The 20,780-nt window shown below is 51.8% G+C and overlaps 1 protein-coding gene across 15 annotated transcripts in view; it reads left to right on the top strand.

Annotated features, from left to right (window-relative positions):
* The window catches only part of LOC149327872 (uncharacterized), a 141,168-nt gene that overhangs the window by 25,493 nt on the left and 94,895 nt on the right, over positions 1–20,780 (top strand). For all 15 annotated transcript variants that reach the window (XM_089563558.1, XM_089563556.1, XM_089563562.1 and 12 more), the window contains exon 2: positions 1,500–2,418. In XM_089563558.1, the coding sequence (XP_089419684.1) occupies positions 1,573–2,418 (846 nt within the window). In that variant the 5' untranslated portion in view covers positions 1,500–1,572. The remainder of the gene's footprint in view (positions 1–1,499; positions 2,419–20,780) is intronic.

Here is a 20,780-nt window from a genome sequence, read left to right on the forward strand (position 1 = left end):
GAACGTTTAAATAGCCTTTGCCCTTATCCATGCTCTTGATCGCAGACAATCACATCTCACAGATACGCATCAAGAAACAGCATTTCACTGTGGCAAAGAACAACTGACGTGTCACTAATACAACTATCACCTCGCTTCTTGATATAGAAGGCCTCCACAAGCTCACGTTCTGTCCTATCTCGGCTTTTCAATAGCTTTCTGCAATCAATAGCACTCTGCAGTAGCACTCTGCCCTGCTATGCCCCTTATCGACGAGGTGTCCCTGTTCTTAAGTATCTAAAGCCATACTCCCAGTTACCACAGGAGATTACATTTAAATGCAATCTGGGAATCAGGACTGCTCGTTGCCATTTGTGACCATCGTTGACCTACTCGCCGCAGTTGATCACAGCAGCTTCCTCACCCGTTTTTTACCCTTTACTTTATCTCTTGCCTTTCCTGAGAAGCAACTATCATTTCGTTGACATCTCCCATCCCGTCCCGTCGGTCCCGTCTTGTCCTGTACAAGTGCACGTCAGCAATGAAGGGGTTCACTTTATCACCGCTGACTGTGCTACTGCGATGGTGGTCCCGAGTCGTGTTTCCGCGTATTTCTGCGAGCTGACAGCGGCGGTTGTTGTGCATTCCATGCATATCTACCAACCACTCCCCTCTCCGCCTTTAAACTTCCCCTTGGGCCGTGACGAGGGGGTATCGGACAAAACCAAGTCCATTCTTGAGAGGCAGGAAAGGGAAGGGGACGGGCCGCCTGACCTTAGCCTAATCCGGGAACGGCGAGGGGTGGCCCCGGGAGTCGTTCTCTTGCTGACCGCGAAAGAGGGATATAAACATGCGCAAACTTGTTGGGCGCGTCAGCATTCGACATCTCCTTGTGTTGCACCATGTGGCATGACACTGGAGCTTCGGTGGAGCGCGGACACTTGTGGTCGGGAATCAGGTCTGTATTTATTCCCTCCATGAGTTTTTGATCGTAAGAATTTCGGATGATGCACATCGTGTCCGAGGCGCCCTGTAAATTTCGCCATATGAAACTGCATTGTCTCTATGATTTCGGTGGTAACACTTCCCAACGCACTGATACCTTCGGTGGCAGTCTGGCTAGCCGAAAAAATTTTTCCGGGAAACAGTGTTTTCGTTTTTTCCCCTTGATTCTGAGATATACCTTATTACCGTTAGTTTCCGTTAATCCTGGGCTGTTGTGTTCGAAAATGTTCACCACAGCTTTCTTCAGCTTATCTGCACGTTTTTCCATCGCCACGTCCGCTAACCCTGTCGACGGCCCGTCAATTGAGTCCGCCATAACGTCTAGGGTGCCTCGCCACCGGTGTTTTTGTCTTCTGTAGTAGTTACAGGCTGCTGTGGAGCTGCCGTAAAATTGGGGGCGCACCTCGCTTTTCTGACTTATTTCTGGAGCGGGTCATTAGCCTGCACAAGCTGCGTCTTCGCGAAGACGAGAAGTTCGCGTGGACGGGCTTTGCTGACCGCGCGGTTCCTCGCAGTGGGGCCTGTCGACCGGCCGCGGTGAAGCCGTCCCATGCCCGGGGCGCCCGTGTGTCCCTGCGGCCGCCGGACATGCTGAGGGGCTCGGCCAAGCTCAAGGACGCCAGCAGTAGCAGCAGCAGCGCGCAGCCTACGCACCAGCAGCAGCCCTCCGACGAGTCCGGCGAGCCCGGGCCGCCGAGGCGCCCGCCGTCCAAGCCGTCAGCCGCCGCCGCGAGGCAGCCGTGCCACGGCCGGCGCGAGCCCGCGTCGCCGTCGTCGTCGGCCGCCGGGCGCCACCAGCAGCCGAGCAGCGGCGCCTCTGCCGCGCAGCAGCCGCCGCGACGGCGCACGCCGCCCGATGGCACCCCGGCCAGCGGCGCCGGCCGACGGCCGGCTGCCGGGGCAACCCCCCGGCCGCGACCCGAGCCCCGGCCATTCCGCTACGTGCCGCTGACGGTGCACCACCGCCACCACCACAAGACCACGGCGCCCCAGCGAGCAGCTGAGCTGGAGAACGGCGCCTTCCAGCCGTACGCGCCGACCGCGGCCCCGGCGCCGACGGCAGCGGCGCCGGCTGCCGACGAACACCGCGAGGACGAACGGACAGAAGGGCGCGACGGCGGCGGCGTGCCGCCGACCGCCGCCGCCGATCCTTCACCGCCCGTGTTGGTGATGGTGCGCGATGGTGATCACGCGCTGGCGTTGGACGCCAAGCCCGAAGACGGTGCGGCGGCAGCGGCGGCGGCAGCAGCGGCTGCAGAGAAGGCCGCGTCGGCCACCTCGGTCACCGCGGAGGAGGACGTTCAGGCCAGGGACACGTCGCCGGACGGCCGGTTCCTCAAGTTCGAGGAGGAGATCGGCCGGGGGTCTTTCAAGACTGTGTACAAGGGCCTGGACACTGCCACGGGAGTCGCCGTCGCCTGGTGCGAGCTCCAGGTCAGTGTTCTCCTCCTTTGGAATGCATGCAGGAATGCACTAGTCCAGAAATGGCCATGAGCACCGGCTGAGAAAGTTATCTTCATGAGAGTGGCAGCCACTGCCTTCTAGGTAGTGCATATTTTCATGGCCACCTGAGATGCGAGGCTAGGTTTATTGCAGATCTAATTCTTGTCATTTTGTTCATACATGGTAGATAGCACCTTATTCTGCTGTACAATAATAATAATAATAGTACCTTTCTTTTCTTTACTTTCCACTGTCGGTGGAAAGGTGCTTCTGCAATTGGTGCTTCTGCACATGTCATTCCGGCTCTTGAAGAAGGCTGGTTTCAGCACAGTAGTGATTTAAAACGATGAGGCAGCGGTTATATCGCAGTTTTTCCATGCCTCACGTGACCTAGAACCACTCTTTGACGTCACAGTCACCGTTCGGCTGTTGAAACCGAAAGAGCATGTCAGGAAAATTTGATTATAAATTTTTTAGCTGTCGTAGGAGGGTACCAGGTGGTTATCCGTGTATAATAATGCCTTACGCCTGATTACAGAGAAGAAAAGTGCTCCCAAAAGTTAGGAGTCTATATTTCTTTTAAGATAGAACAAACTGGAATTCTTATGCGCATGTTGTATGCATCCAAATGGGGTCTGGCATTATGGGCCAACCGGCTGAGCGGCACTTCAGTTGGCGAGAAATGCGGCCGCTTCGAGCTTCGGTCGCACATAATGGACAGAGGGGCGACAGCGAACTCTGCGCGCTCTTATCGGCGCCGACCGCGTTCCTTCCTTCCTTGGCTTGCTCGCGTGCGCACGGCAGGTGTTTCGATATTGTTTGCTGCGCCGCTTGTTTCTTTTTATCTGCGCGCTTATAGCCGTTGAATCCGGAGGAGCGAGCGATTATCGGTTCCCGAACTTCTGTTTGTCTCGTGTAGCCTCCATGAGAACTGGCGCCAAGGCGCGTTTTTTCTTTTTTTTTTCCCCATTCCACAATGGCCGCCGCCGATTTGCGATGAGGGCGCCGCCGCGCTTCCGTAGTCGCGCCCTTGCGCGTCTGCAGTTCTCTGTCCAACTTCCTTACTCGGAAGGCCCGCGTACGACGCGGCGTCGTGTTAGATTTTTCATTCACCTCGCAAAGCGCATGAGAACAGGGCTGTTGCAAAACGCCCATATGCGCCGGCAAGAAACATGGCGACCCGAAGGTTGTCAGTACTCGTTTCTCTTTGATGCTATCAGGGAACATTTAGGAGGTTTTTTCGTTCACTATGGGCGGTGGAAAAGGGGAGGGGTTGGAGAAGGTCGTAAAGTTGTCAGATTTTAACTCCCTTACAAAAGCCCCTCCCCCCCCTGGAACCCCTGTGTTCCGCGGAACCCAGTTTGAGAACCCCTGATTTAGGTAGTCACTGACTGCAAGGCCTGTGTTGCGCCGGCGGTCCTAAAGCGATTCATGGCAGTGCTGACGCGCAACTTACACGATGTTAATCTGGGCAGCGCGTCCTTGATCTATTTTTCATACTTTTTTTTTTGTTTTTAGCTTCTCCCCGCCGCGATCTTGAAGTGACAGAACGCGCGTGATGACTGTCCTGCTTTTGTAAAAATGGTGCTTCTTGTGACGCGAGGTTCTTGTCATTTCTGCATGGTCCAAGATGGCGATCTGCGCGGGCCTGCCTTAGTCATTTAAAAAAAAATTATCCAGTGACTCCAGCCTGCCTGCCCAGTACCGACGCGTCTAATCCGTTGGGCATGGCGCTCGTGCGACTCGCGTGCGATTGTCTGTAGCGAGCGATTGTTGGCCTCGCCGTATCTCCCGTGACAAACCTTCCGCCGCGGCGACAGACAATCGCTTGCCGACCGCGAGTGCAACGGCGGATTAGATACGTTGAGTGAGTTGGTTATCTGGTGCAGCACGATACGAAATCCGCGCCGCTGATGGGGCCGATTTCCACAGCGTGGGAAGGGTAGCTCTTTGTCAAAAAGCGCACTGGCTGTTCAAGATTTTGCTGCGGGGTCACGTTTGCGGGGCTCTTGTGGCCTCGCAAAAATTTATCTAGCACTGTCAGTTTGACATTCCTATATAGATAGCTTGTGGACTGACGAAGTTTTTTTTAAGGGTGTCGGCCCAAGAACTCCTAACCGCTTGGAAGGTTAAAACTGTGGTTACCCTTTACTTAAGTAGGTTCGGAGCGCTGGTGCTATAGAAGGAGCCGCACGGTACGGCCCGAGAGCAAACTCACTGGCCTATGTATTTTTGACGCCGGCAGAGGGGTACAGTTCGCTAGATGTGAACTACGCGCTAGTGTGAAATCATGTGGGAGTTCAGGAAGCATGACCGACGTCGTTAGCTTTAAAAGGAAACGAGTGGGTTTCGTTGGATCAAAAGTCCGGTTTGCTTGCTTTTTGCTACCGTATACGCATGTTGGGCAGCAGATTTCCGTATATACGTCATTTTGTTTTTGATTTTAGGTGTCTGTTCTTGGTTCGTGGTTTTGTGACGAAAGCGCACGGGGAGGTTTCGCTTGTGTGAGCGTGAGCTAGCTGCATTGCGCTCCGCCGTGCAACTTGCCCACCCGAGCACGCTGTAGGGAACCGTGCAGGGTGGACGGGGGCGCCATCTCACCGCGTCTCTGTGAAACGACGGAATGCGAGAGCTCGTCGGTTGGTCGCGTTGTTTCGCGTTTTTTCTTTCTCTTTTTTTCTTTCGCGCGGCACGCGGAAATGGCCAATTCCACGGATGCGAGGCGAGAACGTCTCGCATCGTCGGCAGCGCTAACGGCTCTGAAAACTCGGCGAACGTGTCCGAACCTGTACATTATTATTTCTTTTTTTCCCCGATTTCCGTCACTGCACCGCGATCGTCAGCGGCGGGTACGTGGGGGACTGGGTTTGTCCGCAGCCAGATGGACGTACTACGCATTAGGCCTAGCATCGACTCTGAAGAACAAGCTGCAATGTTTTCAAACTGGGTTGCGCATGGTGACGTCACACTGCCATAAGCTCGACTGCGCGAGTTTCTGGAAGCAAACTGGGTTCTCACGGGTTTGCTGGCAGTTATAGTCGATGAGGGAATAACGGAAGCAACCCCGAAAGAAGGTCCCAAAGATGAGACGTTGTATAGTACCGGCAATCTCGGAGGCCGACGCTGCACTAATTCTATTAAACCAGCAATCTTTGCACCCTAGAGGAATTGACACGCCTCCGCAAGAATACGAGGCCGCAAAATGACGACACTTAAGTCGGCTACTTAGACGATTGACTTGGTAGCTGTGAAATAGTACTGCACAGATTACTTCCACTGTATGCCATGAAACAACCCTTTCAACTAGCAGTTAGTGCAGTCTATCACGGACGATCAAATAGGGGTGTTATATACGCAGGCCGGTTTGTGTGGTACGCATCGTTTCACTTCAACACAGGTGCTTCGGCAGTCGGCTGTTCTGAATGCTTCATTTGCGCGTGAACATTTTCGCCCTGCGGTGGACGTCGAGCTATTTGCAGGGCTTTGTCATAAGTGCTGTATATTCGAGTTCTTTGAACCGAGTCCTTTGTGAGAATATCTATTTGTCTCCGTTGGTCGATAAGTATGTGTGTGCAGGTTGGTCCGAAGCTATCTTACGTTTTCTATCTTACGTTTTTGTTCCCGCGGTCATGTGCGTCATTCGGGGGAGCAGAAAAAGACGTCAGCTAATTCCGCGGCGATGTGTGCTGGCTGACTATGTCCACGATTTCTCGGGCCTCATCCGGTAGCGCCAGGCTTATCGTTTTCTTTTTTTTTTCCGAAGCTCGAACGCAGGCGGCAGATTTCGAGGTAGTTTCGTTTTCTACGTCCGGTGAAACCGCAGTTTATTGTTACGTTGCTTAAAACATAGTGACTGGCTAGTTGGTTCTGCATACTGGAAAATTGCAGCGCAGCAGTAACAAGGACGAGACGAGAAGGACGCAGAAGCTCTGGCGATATCAAAATGCGCAGATAAGTGTGTCAGCAACCCCTCTGTGCGCCTTAGTGAAAAAGAAATGTCATTTCTGAACGCCAATGATAGGACGAAAGATTGGAAGAACGGGAGACAATTCCGATAATCGTGCCACGAATGCGTGAGGTGATGTGTTGGTTTCTGTTTTGTTGTTTTGTACCTAGTTCTTATATAGGCTGGCTCAGAGCAATAAAACACAGTTGTTAGTCAGCGCTTGTGTTTGCGTCCTGCTCGTCTCGTCCTTGTGACTGCTGCGCTGCAATTTTACAGTATTGTTATGTTGTTGTTTTTTTTTCGAGAAACGACGCAGGTACACTGCTAGCATAAGCAGCACGTCCTGAATACGGGCAGAAAACGCTCGCGTTCGTTTCCAAATGTGGTTCGACGAGCATCTTGCCCGTTTTACGGAAATTAAAGGATGTACAGTGGTGAGCAGTATGTGAGGGAACAAACTTTTTGCGAGAAATTGCGCGTGTTGTGGTTATTTCACTTGAAGAGCACATCACGAGCTAGTTAGTTTTCCATCACACGAAAACGGCGCAGTCTTCACCAAGGACGCAGAAAGGGGAGACGAGACACAGACGCTGACTAACAACTGAAATTTTATTGCTCTGACACATCGGTAAATATACTCAAGGCATCAAAAAAAACAAGGATAAGACATGATACATAGATAATCGCAGCAGGAAACGAGCAGGGAATCATGACTGCTGAGCTGTAGCCTTGTGTAACCTTGTGTATATATTTTGTTTGTGTCAATAAACCATCAGTTGAAGTCAGCGTTCGTCTTGCGTGCTCTCCTTCTTCGTCCTGTGTTTGTTGCGCTGAAAAAAAAAAATGCATTCTACGTACCAAGACCAACTAGCCCGTCTTTCCACTTTAACATTTCTTAGAGGTTTGTCTCGAGAAGAGTCGCATTGCAACGGTTGAATCCGCGTTGCATGCCCAGCAATAGCCAAGCGAAATACGAGACCTCGTCTCGTATTTCGGAGCGCCTCTCCGGGGTGGACGAAGTGGAGAGCCGCCAGCTTTCCCTCTAGGTAATATAATGCGAAACTATGGGGCTGGGCCGTCGCCTCCAGCGTGGCCTGTGCCGAGTGTGCACGTTACGGCCGGTCTAGAGCCGGAGCGCGCATCCCTTCGATCTAAAAGTCTAAAGTTCTACTGGCTTCACTCCCCTCTAGCCAGGCCGAAATCATAGTGCACCGACATCGTGGTGGCCGCCATGATGGAGACATGGAAGCAAGGCGGAAACCGGCGCGAATTTTTAAGGCGAGAGCCTTTAATGCCCCATCGTTGTCGACAGAAGGTTGTGAGCAGAGCTGTCACGCTTTTCGGCTGGTCGAAATGGTTAGGACGTCAGAGTGCGCGGATTCGCAGTAATGAGGTCACCCATGGATGCCTGAAGCCCTTTTTTTTTGGATTAGACAAATAATCAAAAATAGTTGTCCGCTCCGACAGGGGGCGTAAGGCATCCGTGGGTGACCTCATTACATATCTCATTACTGCGAACAGAGCCATGAATACAACCGAACTCATCGAAGCAGGGAGAGAGTCGTGCTAAAGAAGCAGTCAAAGTCGGCAGTCAAAGTGTGTAGTTGTAATGTGTAGTCAAAGTGTGTAGTCAAATAAAGCACTAGTACAGCACAAACAGTCTCGCAGTCAATGCCAAACAGTGGGCCAGGAAAGGCTTTCGCCTTGCAGCACTCTAGAGAGCCAAAGTGCCCCCTGAATTTTTTTCTTTTTAAATCTGCTTGTCGCCACCTTCTCCGACCTGCGCTGTGGAAGCTTTGCCTGGGCCGACGCTGTATGACGCCCGTGATGTCACGGCGTTGCAAACCCATCTCTACCGGAAGTCCTTAGGTAGGCTTGTCCGCAAGCCTACAAGAATCAAGAATGACGCCCATGATGTCGCGGCGTTGCAAACCCATCTCTACCGGAAGTCCTTAGGTAGGCTTGTCCGCAAGCCTGCAAGAATCTTCGCGCATCCGCCACTTCCTTCTCCCTTACTTGCTCACTCTTGAAATTCGCGGTCACAGCCACTTTACCCGATTAGCGCGTTGCGCTTGCTGCCTATTCTCTCAAAGCGCGCGTGCACATAGTGCCTCCCCGAAACGTGCAGTAGCGCCGGCGAACCGCCCACATGTATTTCTATTTCAATATCCTGTATTTGTACATAGAACCGCCCACATGTATTTTTATTTCAATATCCTGTATTTGTGCATAGAACCGCCCACATGCATTTATATTTCAATATCCTGTATTTGTACATTGTGTGTATTACCGCCCATCCCCTATCATTTGTTCTATCGCTCCACCCTTTCTTTCCCTCTCTCCCTGTCCTTTTAATCTCGCTAGCCGCAGCTCAGGTGCTTCAGGTTTCGATAGCAGTTGCCGTGGCTAGAAACACCTGTTCGTTCAATTTTTATTTTTTATTAACAAATAGCCACTAACAACCGGCGAACCGCTTGTGGAAGGGTGTGGTGGACGTGGAAAGGTGTCGGCCACACAAAGGTCGCTACTTCAGCCGTTCTTTATTTTATTTTAAAGCTACTTATACCAGGGGACTTTAGGCCGCGCCGCAATGACACACGGGAGTGTTCGACGACGGCGCCGCCCGCGTGTGACAACGCGTGTCAGCGGAAGGACGCCAGCTCATTAGCGGCGACCTTCTCCGTCGCCCGCGAGGGGTTCGCCGCGGGTTGTCGGTGTTTGGCGTCACTGTCACTGCCTCCGGCGAGTTTCTTCTCCGCCGCGGTGCAGCTCTTTCGCGGTCGCCCCCTAGCTCTCGCATTGTCCTCGGCGCTTCCCCCCCACTACAAAAAGTTCGAATGTCTATAGAGTATCCATAGACTTCTGTCTATAAAGTCTATAGACTGTCTATAGACAAATACAATCATAGAGAACAGTCTGTAGGCAATACAAATGCCATAGACAGTCTATAGACAATCTATAGATGTATGGCCATGCACTTTTGGTAGACTTTTATGTATAGACAGTCTGTAGACTATGAATAGACAAAAAGCAATATCTATAAGAAGTCATTAGTCAATAAGAAGTCTATAGACTGTCTATAGACCATGTTTGTAAGGGCCGGGTTGTCCGGGTCGCCGCAAGGCGCCGGTGATTGTGGTGCACGTTAAGAAATCCCGGGTGTTGTCGGAATTAATTCGAAGCCCCCCCTCCACTCCCTCTCCCTGTGTTTAGCAGCTATAAGCGCGTCGTTCGCGTATTTGTGCGCCGGAGAGTATCACTCGCTCGAAAATTACCCTGAACACTTCACTGTGGCATTCCTCATAGATGCGTACTGTACCGCATTGCACCGCACCTTACCGAGCTGTGCCGTGCCGTACCGGGCCATGCCACAGAGTCACGTGTGTGAGAACGCGGCGTTTGAAGCTAGGCATAGTTTCGGTATCGTCACTGGCAGAGACGAAAGCGTCTCTAGCAGCCTTTCGGCCGTGGTCTTGAACGGAAGTGCTTTGGATGTTGCACGACCGTGGCCTGGCCAAACCGCGTGATCACCGGACAGAAAAGGAAACGAACGTACCGTCCCTGAAGCCAGTTCTTGGCTCTCGACTCGTTGAGTCTAACGAGATTTGAAGGTGGTCACTTCGGGCTTTACCTCATCGGATTAAACTGCTATAACAGGGTTTGCTTTCGCAAGGAGGCTGTACGAATACATGAGCGTAACTAGCCTGCGGATTCCCCTATCGTGCGCCGTCATGTTTGTTACGGACTAAGTGACCGTCACGTCAAGGAAAAAAAAAATCTTGGTCCGTTTCAGCCATAACGAACGTGATAACCTTAAAAGTCGGGCTGGACTGTACGTGCAGCTTTGTTGGGGCTCCTTCGTATGGTTCAGTTTGAGTTCTGTGAACCGACAGCCGCGGAAGTCTGACCGCGACTGCCAAAGTCTGGTCGAAACGATGCGGCTCCCATCCCGCGTTTTTTTTTTTTTTTTAAGAAGTCCGAGTGTGAGGCGGCTAACGTGAATACGCGACTGCTTTTACGAGCCACTGGTGTTAAGAGCCGTGACGGAGGGTGATCCGGCAGTGACGGACTATGCTGCCGCAGCGGCAGCCTCGCCATTCCAGAAGCTCCTCAGTCTGGCCGACCTCGGGCCAAGTTTGACCGGCCCGCGATTCATGTCACGCGGTCGGGTGCTTGTGCCGTTATATCTGTTATTTTTTTCCCCCTCCGAGTGGACTTCGTGCCCTTGAGTGAAGAAGTGCGCAGCGATTCCAGATTTCTTTCTCACTGCTGCGTGGCAGCGTTTTCGAAGCGCTGTGGACAGCCCCTGTCTTCGTCAGCGTGGCCGGGGCCTCTGTTTTGGTGATGCGCGCATCGGGGCTTGCTCTTTCTCTCTCTCTCTCTCTCTCTCTCTCTCTCTCTGTAGCCGTCGCACTGCTGGCGCGAAGGCCGCCGTCGCCGCCGTCCCAATTGCGGTGGCGTCGGGATTCCTCCGCTCCGAGTTGCGCCACGTTCGGTCGTCGGTTCTTCGCTCACTACGCCTGCGGCGCGCGCCGGTCGAGACCTCGGCGGAAGGGAAACGTCGTTATTCGCGCCATCCGTGGACGTTTGCCGCCGCCGCCGCTAAAGGAAGCGCCCGGGGTCACCACAGTACGCCGCTTGCGGTGTATAGTACCAAGCGCTACTCGGTGACTGCGGCATAGAGTACTAAACGGTGCTCTGTAGCATTGGCGGTAGCGTACACGGAATGAGAACCTTTTTATGAGTACTAAACGGTAGTCTCGGTTTTATTGCTAAAACACTATTTAACACGATCCCAGCCAGGAATCTTGTGTGAAGCATCGGAGTAACTTCGGGTAAGCTCGGGTCAGTTCGGAGGCGCGTCGCCCAAGCTGCGGCCAATAGACGATATGCGAAATGCGCAGCGCCATCTCTCGGCGCTGCGAGAACTAAGTCTTCCATGTTGGCACGGTACAGAAAACGAAACCGCTGCCCAGCGTTGGGTTAAAACGGCTGCGCTTCGTTTGAAAAGTAAAATGCCGATGCAGTGTTGCGCTACCCTCTCCACTGTGAAAAGACACTACGATGCGTGCCAGAACTAGGTGCGTTCAAGCTTTTCACTTTTCTATTTTTTTACTCCGTCCCAACGTTTTAGTAACACAAAACGCCATGCGAGGTATCATGTGTCAGCACGCGGATCAGTGCGCAGCTTTCGCTTTCTGCGCTGATTTTTGACAAATCTCTCGAGGTGATTTGCGTTTAAATTAAGATAAGAACCACAGCCTTTGTTGTCTCTGATCAAAATTAGAAGCCGATTTCGTGCATATATCAACTCTCCGGTCGAGCGTGAATATATATAGACGCATATTTGAACAACGTAATAGAGAAGGTAATTTTTTTGAGCGGGCCAATAGCTTGTGCCGTGGCGAAATAAGTTCACTCGAAGAACCATATGCCGATTACTGCTTAGTTTGCTACGTGTTCAGTTAAGTTTTTCCCGTGTTCAATTAGTTTTAGAAGGGCGAGCAAACTCTCTGGACCATATACGCATATGTTATGCGCGTTAAGGAGTCTTTGTGAAGCAATACACCCTACGTATAAAAACTGAGGTGCGAATGGTTTATTTCTTGAGGATTCCTATACCTTCGATATCTGCGGCGACGAAAATCTAAAAAAAAAAGAAGCGAATAATATAGCTACTTTATTATGACGGAGGGACGCATGTCTAAGCTAGAAAGTACGTGCAACAGTGTTCTGAAAACGCTTCAGGCCATCAGATTTGATTATCGTTGTGGCAAGCTCCAACAGCTTGCTTCGCAACAAAGCCATTTGTCCAAGTTTGGGAGTAAGCTAATTAAGTTTCGGAAGCAACCGAACATGCTAATTTCGCCCCTGCACACACAGCTTGACCAGCGTATCGTGTCCGTGCATGCACCTACAACTGTAGCATCTTTCTCTAAGCAAGCCGCCGCGGTGGCAGTGCTTATCTGAAAAAAAAAAAAAAGCTGCGTCTTTGCTTACAATATTTTGAATTATATGTGCATGCCTACTTTCCTCTTGTTGATGTCGACTGACTGCGTCTTAAACAGGACGCGGTTTCAACGAATTGTGGCGAAAATCAACCGACGCCGGGCTCTGAAACGGTGACGTTGAAAACCGCGGATGCGCATTGTACATTACAGTAAAGGAATCGAATTACGCAGCTGGTCGAGGGTCTTGTGTGATTATACTGCAATGCACGAAGCTCCTGGCGTCGGCGCGAACGAAAGTTCGCACTGTCACAGAAGTTTGTCAACACACATGCGCACTCACCGCAAAATAACCGCTCGCTACCCTACCAGATAAATTCGCGTCCACCTGGGAATAAAATAGCCATGATAATGCGTGATGCTTGAACTGGTGCTTTAATGCGAGCATTAAAACGACAACAGCACACGGTCACTGTTCGACTTTCCAACCCACTTCGAGTGCGGATTATTGCGATCATCAGCGCCAGACTTCAAGCGAAGCTGAGGACGCGGTAGGAGTAAGCTGGCGCTTATTGAAAGCACCTACATTTAGTCAAAGATCAGCTGTGAAAACAACGCAGCAGCTGAAGCTTGCCTGTTGAAATTCCACTCGCAAGAAGAAAGTACGCATAGCAAACGATGCACCAGCTCGACGAGCTCGACCGCGCCAAGATGGAAACCGGAAGTTGTGGGCGCGGTGTTGCCAGACCGCCAAGCAATTTCGCATATCGTCTATTGGAGGAAGCTCGGGTAAGTCCGGAGGAGTGTCGCGCCGGCTGTAGCTAACGGAAGGGTGACCTTGAGAGTGACCTGTACAAAACCTAGCACCATGCAGGAATAAAATAACTAACCAGGTTTAGCCAACTAGGCCATACACACGCTTTCGCACATCTACTCGGTTTAACGACGTTAAAAATCCGTACCGTTTTTTTTTCTTTTTGCCCTGAAGTACCGAGAGTGCTTTTGCGAGACTACTGAACGGTACTGTGTGCCTTTTTTGGAGAGTACAGAACTGCATTCGGTGATTGTCGTTGAGTGCCCATCGGTACTGTGTGCCCATTGTGCCTGAGCGCGAAAATAAATTCCTCTTGCGGATCGGGCTCTACCGCTGAACACGAATACGCCCTTATATGGGTGTAAAAAGGAAGTAAACTAACACGAATATGCCCCTATATGGGTGTAAAAAAGGGAGTGAACTCACATACATCACTCCCCTTTATAAAAGAGGGTGCGCTAGATGAGTTTACTCCCTTTTTACACCTTTCTGTTTAGAGCACCAGGGCTATCGCCCACTTCTCGCTAACGATGCGCGTATTGCTTTTTGCGCAGCGTCGTTCGGCTCGGTCGCTTCATTGACCCTGACCCTCTGCGAGATGGGATGTGCGCGCGGTATGTTGCTCGCACAGCTCGGTTGTTTCGTCAGGGAAGCGCCGTGGTTGCTTTGCTCGTCGCGGCCACCGTCGGACTGGCGGTTGGTCGAATGGGTTAACCGTTACTTTACTCACCGTCTACCCCTAACTGCTCTGATCTATCAACTCTCGTCTACCAACCCTCAGACCTCTTCGTACTCATACTTCGACTTAATGCAGTAAAAGTCCGCCGTGGCTGTTCTGAAACCCCGATGCTGTCCGGATTTCAGTGGTTATCAGGTTTAGTTTTGGCAGAACGGCAGAGACCCCCCCCCCCCTCTCTCGAGTCTGTGTCTGAGCCGTTGGAGTTGTCGAAAAAGATTTGTTTTGTTTTTATTAGGAAATAGTGCACAGCGCCGCAGAGCCCATGAAGGGAAAGTAAATAGGAGTTTGTTCAAAGTGGAACATGAAAAATATATGTGGCTGAAATAAAGGAGCCGCCGGGTGGCTCAGTGGTTACGGCGCTCGGCTGCTGACCCGAAAGACGCGGGTGCGTACCCGGTCGCAGCGGTCGAATTTCGATGGAGGCGAAATTCCAGGGGCCCGTGTGCTGTGCGATGTCAGTGCACGTTAAAGAACCCCAGGTGGTCGACATTTCCGGAGCCCTCCACTACGGCGTCCCTCATAGCCGGAGTCGCTTTGGGACGTTAAACCCCCATAAACCATAAAATAAAGGAGTGCCATTAGGTGACTTCTTGCAGATGCTTTGCCATGGAAGAGATAAAACTTGTGACTTCAGCGCGAAGTGGCGTTGATTATGTGCGCCTTGCGGACAGAGTAAATAAGCGCTTATTTAGGTCTTTTTTTTTTTTTTTGGGGGGGGGGGGGGGGCGTGCCTGTCAACAGCCTGGCATCCTCCGTGGCCTGTGCTCACTCAAGATAGAAGAGACACCGTACACACATGAAAATAAACTGAGGGTATGCGAAGGGGAAAAAAAAAGAGAAAGTAATACACAGGATAAACGCGTAAAACATGCAGTAATATGTATTATTGAGTAAAATCGCTAAAGTATGTGACGGGACCACCACTGTTACTTTGACTGAGAAAAAAAAACTGTTCTCATGTTTGTCGGCGAAAAACTGCTGGTAACAGCTGCAGGCATTGCGTCACATCAAAGAGTGTTGTTAATTGTGGCTTTATTGATAAGGGGAATATTAAGCTAATTTGTTAGTAAGAGGTGGGTAGATAAAGCGGAGTTCGCGCTGTGCTAATTGAAGCTGCCCTGTATCGACAATGGCTTCGTTCTAATCACGTCGAGGTTATACTTTCACTGAAAAACTGAGCTTTTGTAAACTAGGAAACACACCAAAAAAAAAAAAAAATTAAGATTGGTACTGCCGCCACCGGCCATGCTCGCAAGTAAACTGCGGTGATGTCAAGGCAGTTTTTTGGGGCGCGGATCTCCGAGGCTGGGCTACGCGGCCATTCATTCACTTCCGAACTGTGATCAGGGAGCCCTTTTCAATCTTGCCGTCACGAGCTTGTATCGGGGTGCGGAAAATTATGAATTCGAATTTTCTCTGGAGTGAAGGAGTATTTTGATGCGGTACAAACAGTCAGCGTGGTCAGAAAAGGGCATAAAATCGATTTACTCATCATGGGTTCTGCTTTTGTGTCGGTAAATTTCAACTTTAAAAAAGTTCACAGTGGCACATAATTCCATTGCGTCGGCATTGCGATGGCATTAGTAGCTGGTGGTGCCCCTGCCGGAAGTGACTTCCGGTCTGATGACGTCACAGCCCCAGCCTATGGGCATGCTCCCGTTTGATGGCGTCACTTGCATCCAGCCAACGGGAATGCTCCCGTTTGATGACGTCACTTTCATCCAGCCAATGAGAATGCTTCGGTCTGATGACATCACTTTCCTCCAGCCAGTAGGAATGTTCTTGTCTGATGACGTCACTTTTCTCCAGCGATTAGATGAATTTTATGTCCGATGACGCATTTTGGACCCATGGGCCTTCTAATCACATTAGAAATGCAAATAAAGTGGCCTAGCTGCTTTTCTCCGAGTCCTGTCAAGTTGTTAGGTCGCGTGGAGAATATAACGCTCCAATAGTTGTCGCCCAGGTGTGAACCTGGTGAGAATTTTTTTTTTTTTAATTTTGCGGATTGTTGCACGCGTGCGCTTTAGGAACGCGGTTTCTGTTTTCTCCGTGTTCCTTGTTTTATCGCCGGCGGCCTGCCGCATTATCATTTTTTTGTTTGCTACGCGGCCAGTGTGCTCTGGAACGGTAATGATCACCCGCGGCACTTTCTCCGATGGTCGGAGGTTGTTGCCGGTGTCTCAGGCGCCTTATCTCGACAGTCGGTTGCTGTCACCTTTTAATTGAGCGTGGCCCCCGAGCAACGGGCATGGTCGCACCGGCGACCGCCGGGCGCCCCCCGCTGCTTTCACCGGCGCCGGGTTGTTTACTTTTCTGCGCGGCCCCCAAGGTCGCCCAGTAAAGAGAGTTCGCTTGTGAGTTGAGCGTCAGCGCGCTTGTCTGTCGTCCGTGCGGCGCCGTCTGCCGTGCCTGTCGTCGCCGGGCACGTGACATTACCGGGTGTTTCCCTCCAAGGTGTTCCGCAATTATTAAAGATAGGTATTAAGGCGGAAGCCTTTAATGCCTCATCGTTGTAAGCAGGAGTTGTCGAGACAGCAATGCCACGCTTCTTAATTGGTCGAAACGGTCGTGACGTCACAGTGCGCGAATTTCAAACGGGGCCAATTGTACTTTGGCTAGTAACCATGCAACCAAGTAAAGGGATGGTATAGTGATGCTCCCAGTAAAATAAATACATAAAACCGACTAGGAAATTGATCGAGTTTGGGAAACGAACCAGGGGTGCGAGACGAGCAAGCTAATCACTCCGCCATGCCAGCTCGATGGTTTGGAATGAACAAAGGCACGCCTAGTGAATACGGTGTCTTCGTTCGCTACCATCTTCCTCCCTTCCCCTTACGGTGAGGTTTAGGTGTCCACCGAGACGTGCGAGACAGATACATTTCCTTTCCTCAAAAACTAATTCACCGACAAGCAAGGCGTAGAGCCGAACGGGCGATGGGGTGCTGTGGACACCCTGGCAGCGTTGCAAGACGCTGTCACGTTCCACACTCAGAGGCGAAGCTTAAGCTCCCCCACGTTCTCCCCGCAGCCCCCCCCCCCCCCCCCCCCCCAAAAAAAAAAAAAAGAGGCGATTACAGGCGCCGCAATTCACGCACGCTGCGCCTGTAGGTTGCGAGCTATGCGCGTACACTGCGTCAGGGAAGCACTGACGTCATATGGCGTCACGACTTGACTACGCGCCCAACCTCAGAAACTTTACTCAAGCTCCTGCATAGAAAAATAAGTTAGTTGTAGAGGTGTTTGGGAGCCGGGGAGGGGGGGGATTTGCGCTCGAAGTGACAGCCTCCGTGTCAACATCCACACAAGATAAACAGCACACGACACGACACAACAGTGACAAGGCTGTTGTCTCGTGTTGTTTGTTTGTTGTTAGCCTTCTGCGTAGTTTTGGCGGTCACCGTCAGAGTGTCGCAGCCCACTACTGGGAGAGCTGTCTCCCTTGCAGGCCGCCGATAACTTCGTTGACTGCTCCGCTGCACCCTTCACGTCACGGGGAAAAGGATCCAGTCCTGTTGCGTTTAGCATCGGTCATTCGGCTACTGAGCAGCACGAGTTCGCAAGATCGGACCCCAGCCGCGACCCCCACATTTAGATTAGGTGAAATGCAAAAACGCAACCGTGTGATGTGTGATTTCAGTGCATGTTACAAAAACGCGTGAGTTGGTCGAAATAAATGCGAAGACCTCTACTGCGCGGCTCCTCTCCCTCTCTCTGTCTCTCCCTCTCTCTGTCTGATTTTACTCCTCGCTTCATCCCTTCCCTCACGGTGCAGTTGCGGTGTCCACTGAGAAGCGAGACAAGTTGCTGCGCCTAACCGATCCCGCGTGGATTTTTTTTTTTAAAGTGTCAGATGCTTTTAGCTCACGGTCTCGGCAAACTTGGGCGAACTTTCCGTAAATTTCCGTCCGAATGGTTATCGGCTTGACTTACGCTATAAAGCAACCTAAGCGCTGGGAGCGGAAGCGCGCAGTTCGGGCTTTCGAAGGCTCCGCTATCAAGGCGAAGATCTAGTTGCTGGCGGCAGCGCTGTTTGTGGTGTCATGGTCCCGAGCGTAAAGTGGATTGAACGCCTCTCCATAATGTATTTTATTTTTGAGGAATGATGATGATAGAGATCATGATGATATCGGCCTGAGGATGCTAGATGGCGCCACGTTCCCATCAACACCGTGCTAGCCTTCCGCGTCAGGACCAGTCAGCGCGTGCGCATTGCGGGGCACGGTAAGCAGCAGAGGTACGCGCTGTGCTAAAAGTAGAGTCATAGCATAGCGCAATCCGTGATACGTTACCGTGATCCACTTCCTCGGGTCGGAGCTGTGCCGTGGCCTCCGCGATGGAGCAGTGCGCAGCGTTAGCGCCGCCGGAGCCGATCGCGGAGGCCATGGCTGTGCATGTGTAGATCGTCCTAAAGACGCCAGATGGCGCCAGGTGCCGGCAAGCTTCGGTCTGGACCAATCAGCGCGTACGCACTCGTGACGCGCGCTGGCGGATCACGGTAGCGGAGCGGGGATCGTGCTATAAAATACCTCTCTAGTATCTAATGAGGCGGTCGCTGTGTCATTTTTCCGGCTGTTCTCTCCTGCTTCTCCGACATATCAGGGCAGGCGAAACGCGCGTAATGCACAACCATGCACGTTGCTTTACGGCGCAAATGCAGACAACAGCAGCACCTTTCGTGTGTTCAATGAGGACGCAGTCGCTGCCACACTTTCCTCCACTCCGCCTACGCATCCATTCATCCTTCCCCCCTCCCACGCATGTGCTCGAAAGAAACGCAATCCTCGCGCTCGTACGCGTGCGGAATAGACGGCTGTCTCTCGTAAAAGGAATGCCGCGACTGGGTTATTCAGCCAGCTCGGCCCGCCCCACTGTCGGCAGCTCAGTGAGATCCTCATAGCTCACCGCTGAGTCAGGACCGCAGCCCTGCTCTCTGTCTGGCGCACGTAACAGTGTAGTCGTTGGTGAACACCGGATGCAGTTGATGACGGCTGCGTTTTGTCTTTCAAGGGAGAAATGCATTCTTGGTCTTGCGCGCCCCAGGTTTTGGAGCGCAGCTCTTATCGCCCGTTCCTTCGTCCTGCGTTGTTGGCGTTGTCGGCGTAACCGGTTGTCCAAGTAGCAGAGCGCCACCTGAAAGGTGACTGCCAAGTGAAGATCTCGTAGGGGAGCTAGCAGCGTAACACGCCACCTTCCAGCGGTGGAAGGTGGCGTGTGAAGAGCTGCTCTCGAACTTCGCATTACGGACTAACCGTCCGTCAATTCTTTCGCGGACCCAGCTCTGCGTTTGCGACAACACTTTTTCCCCCTGAACATCAGAGCTGACCGGATGACCATCTTGGTTTCTAAGCGCACCTGCGAAGCAACAAAGTACAACAGCCGTGTGCCTTTGAGAACGTACGCTGTACACATGTGTTGGTCAGATGTTTAGAGGATTCTCCTGGACATTCGACCAACACATGACCGCGTACAGCGTTCACCGCCCTAATTATTCACGTGAACTTGTAAGAATAGGAAGAAAAGAGATAATAGGGAGAAGATAGTCTGGTTTAGAATTGTTTTCTACACAGTCTTCACCCATTTTCATTCTCATATTGTTCACTTGTGCATGTTCACTTGTGCCTTCGCCTTTTTTAAACCTTTACAGTAACCCCCTTCGCTACTCATCGGAAAGTTTTGCCTAATATCTTCTCCTTAGTATGCGCCATTTCAGAAGAGGCCAGCAACAGAACGGGATTCTACAGGCAGATGTGGGCAGATGGCCTCATTTTTGTTTTTCCTCCCTCGCCGTTCCCCCCTCACAAAATTTGTATTTTACTTCTTGCCCTTTGGCTTCCTTAAGAGCTCTCCGGTCTGTACCTGAAATATATGTTGATATATTGCGTTCGTGTCATCATGTAAAAGTTTGTGTGTTTCTTAAGCTTTGTCTAAACTTCGTTTAAGCTGACCGTACCAGTGGACTTGTGCATAGAGCATCCGACTTCTCATTCGGGAAGTGCAGTGTTCGATCCCCAGGGCCGCCGGGGCACCCACCGATTTCCTCATGAGTACAAGATTTTCCCCGACCTGGTACTCGGCTTTTCAGGGTTCAAAAATGCTTGGGAAGACAGTCTCGGACCAAAATGAATCAGTACTAGTATGTCTAATTTCTGGGCTGTGGTTGGTTTCTGCCGGATTCTTTATCTAGGATACAGTGGGAACAGGGAGACTAATTGGAGATCGTTGGGAATGGCCTCTGCCCTGCAGTAGACGTAAGCAAGGCTAACGATGGCGATGGGTTAGTTTCTACCCACTGTAAGCGTACCGGTGCGAAAAGACAGGACGGCCGCTATTACGAAAAGCCCTACTCCAAGGAGGAAACGTAGTTTTATAACCATACTCGTTGTCTCGGGCTGGCACGGTCGGGTTTTGTAATGCAAGCTGCATTGCGTAGCGGTAGTAGTGGTGGTAGTAGTAGTATAGTGCACAATGCCATTCATGCTGCCTCGTCCTGCCTGCGGGGCATTCATTGTGTTCGAGAGACGGCGGCGGTGTGTGTTGTATAGGCGAGCCCAATTATGAGCGGCCATTGAACTGGGCGGCACTGCGGCGAGACGGCGCCGCTTCCCCCCCCCCCCCCCCCCCCCCTTATCCCCCGCGGCGGCGCGCTTTTCGGAAATGCCTCTACTCTGTCGCCTAGTGTAGTATTTTGACGGTCGCGTGCCAGGCGCGCTGGGAAGTGCGATAACGCGGGCCAGGCAGACGTGAGGCCCGGCGGCGGCGAGGGTTTTCAATGAGATAGAGCCCGTGAAGAGAGGGGGGGGGGGGGGGGGGGATCTGTGTGCGGTTATAGTACGATTCATCCTGTCGGATCGCCGAATGCGCTGCTGTGTTGTTGTGTTGTGTTCGTACGGCGCAGCCCGT

This window comes from Amblyomma mixtum, chromosome 10 (genome assembly GCF_055824585.1).
Source record: "Amblyomma mixtum isolate Tamu chromosome 10, ASM5582458v1, whole genome shotgun sequence".
Taxonomy (NCBI): Eukaryota; Metazoa; Arthropoda; class Arachnida; order Ixodida; family Ixodidae; genus Amblyomma; species Amblyomma mixtum.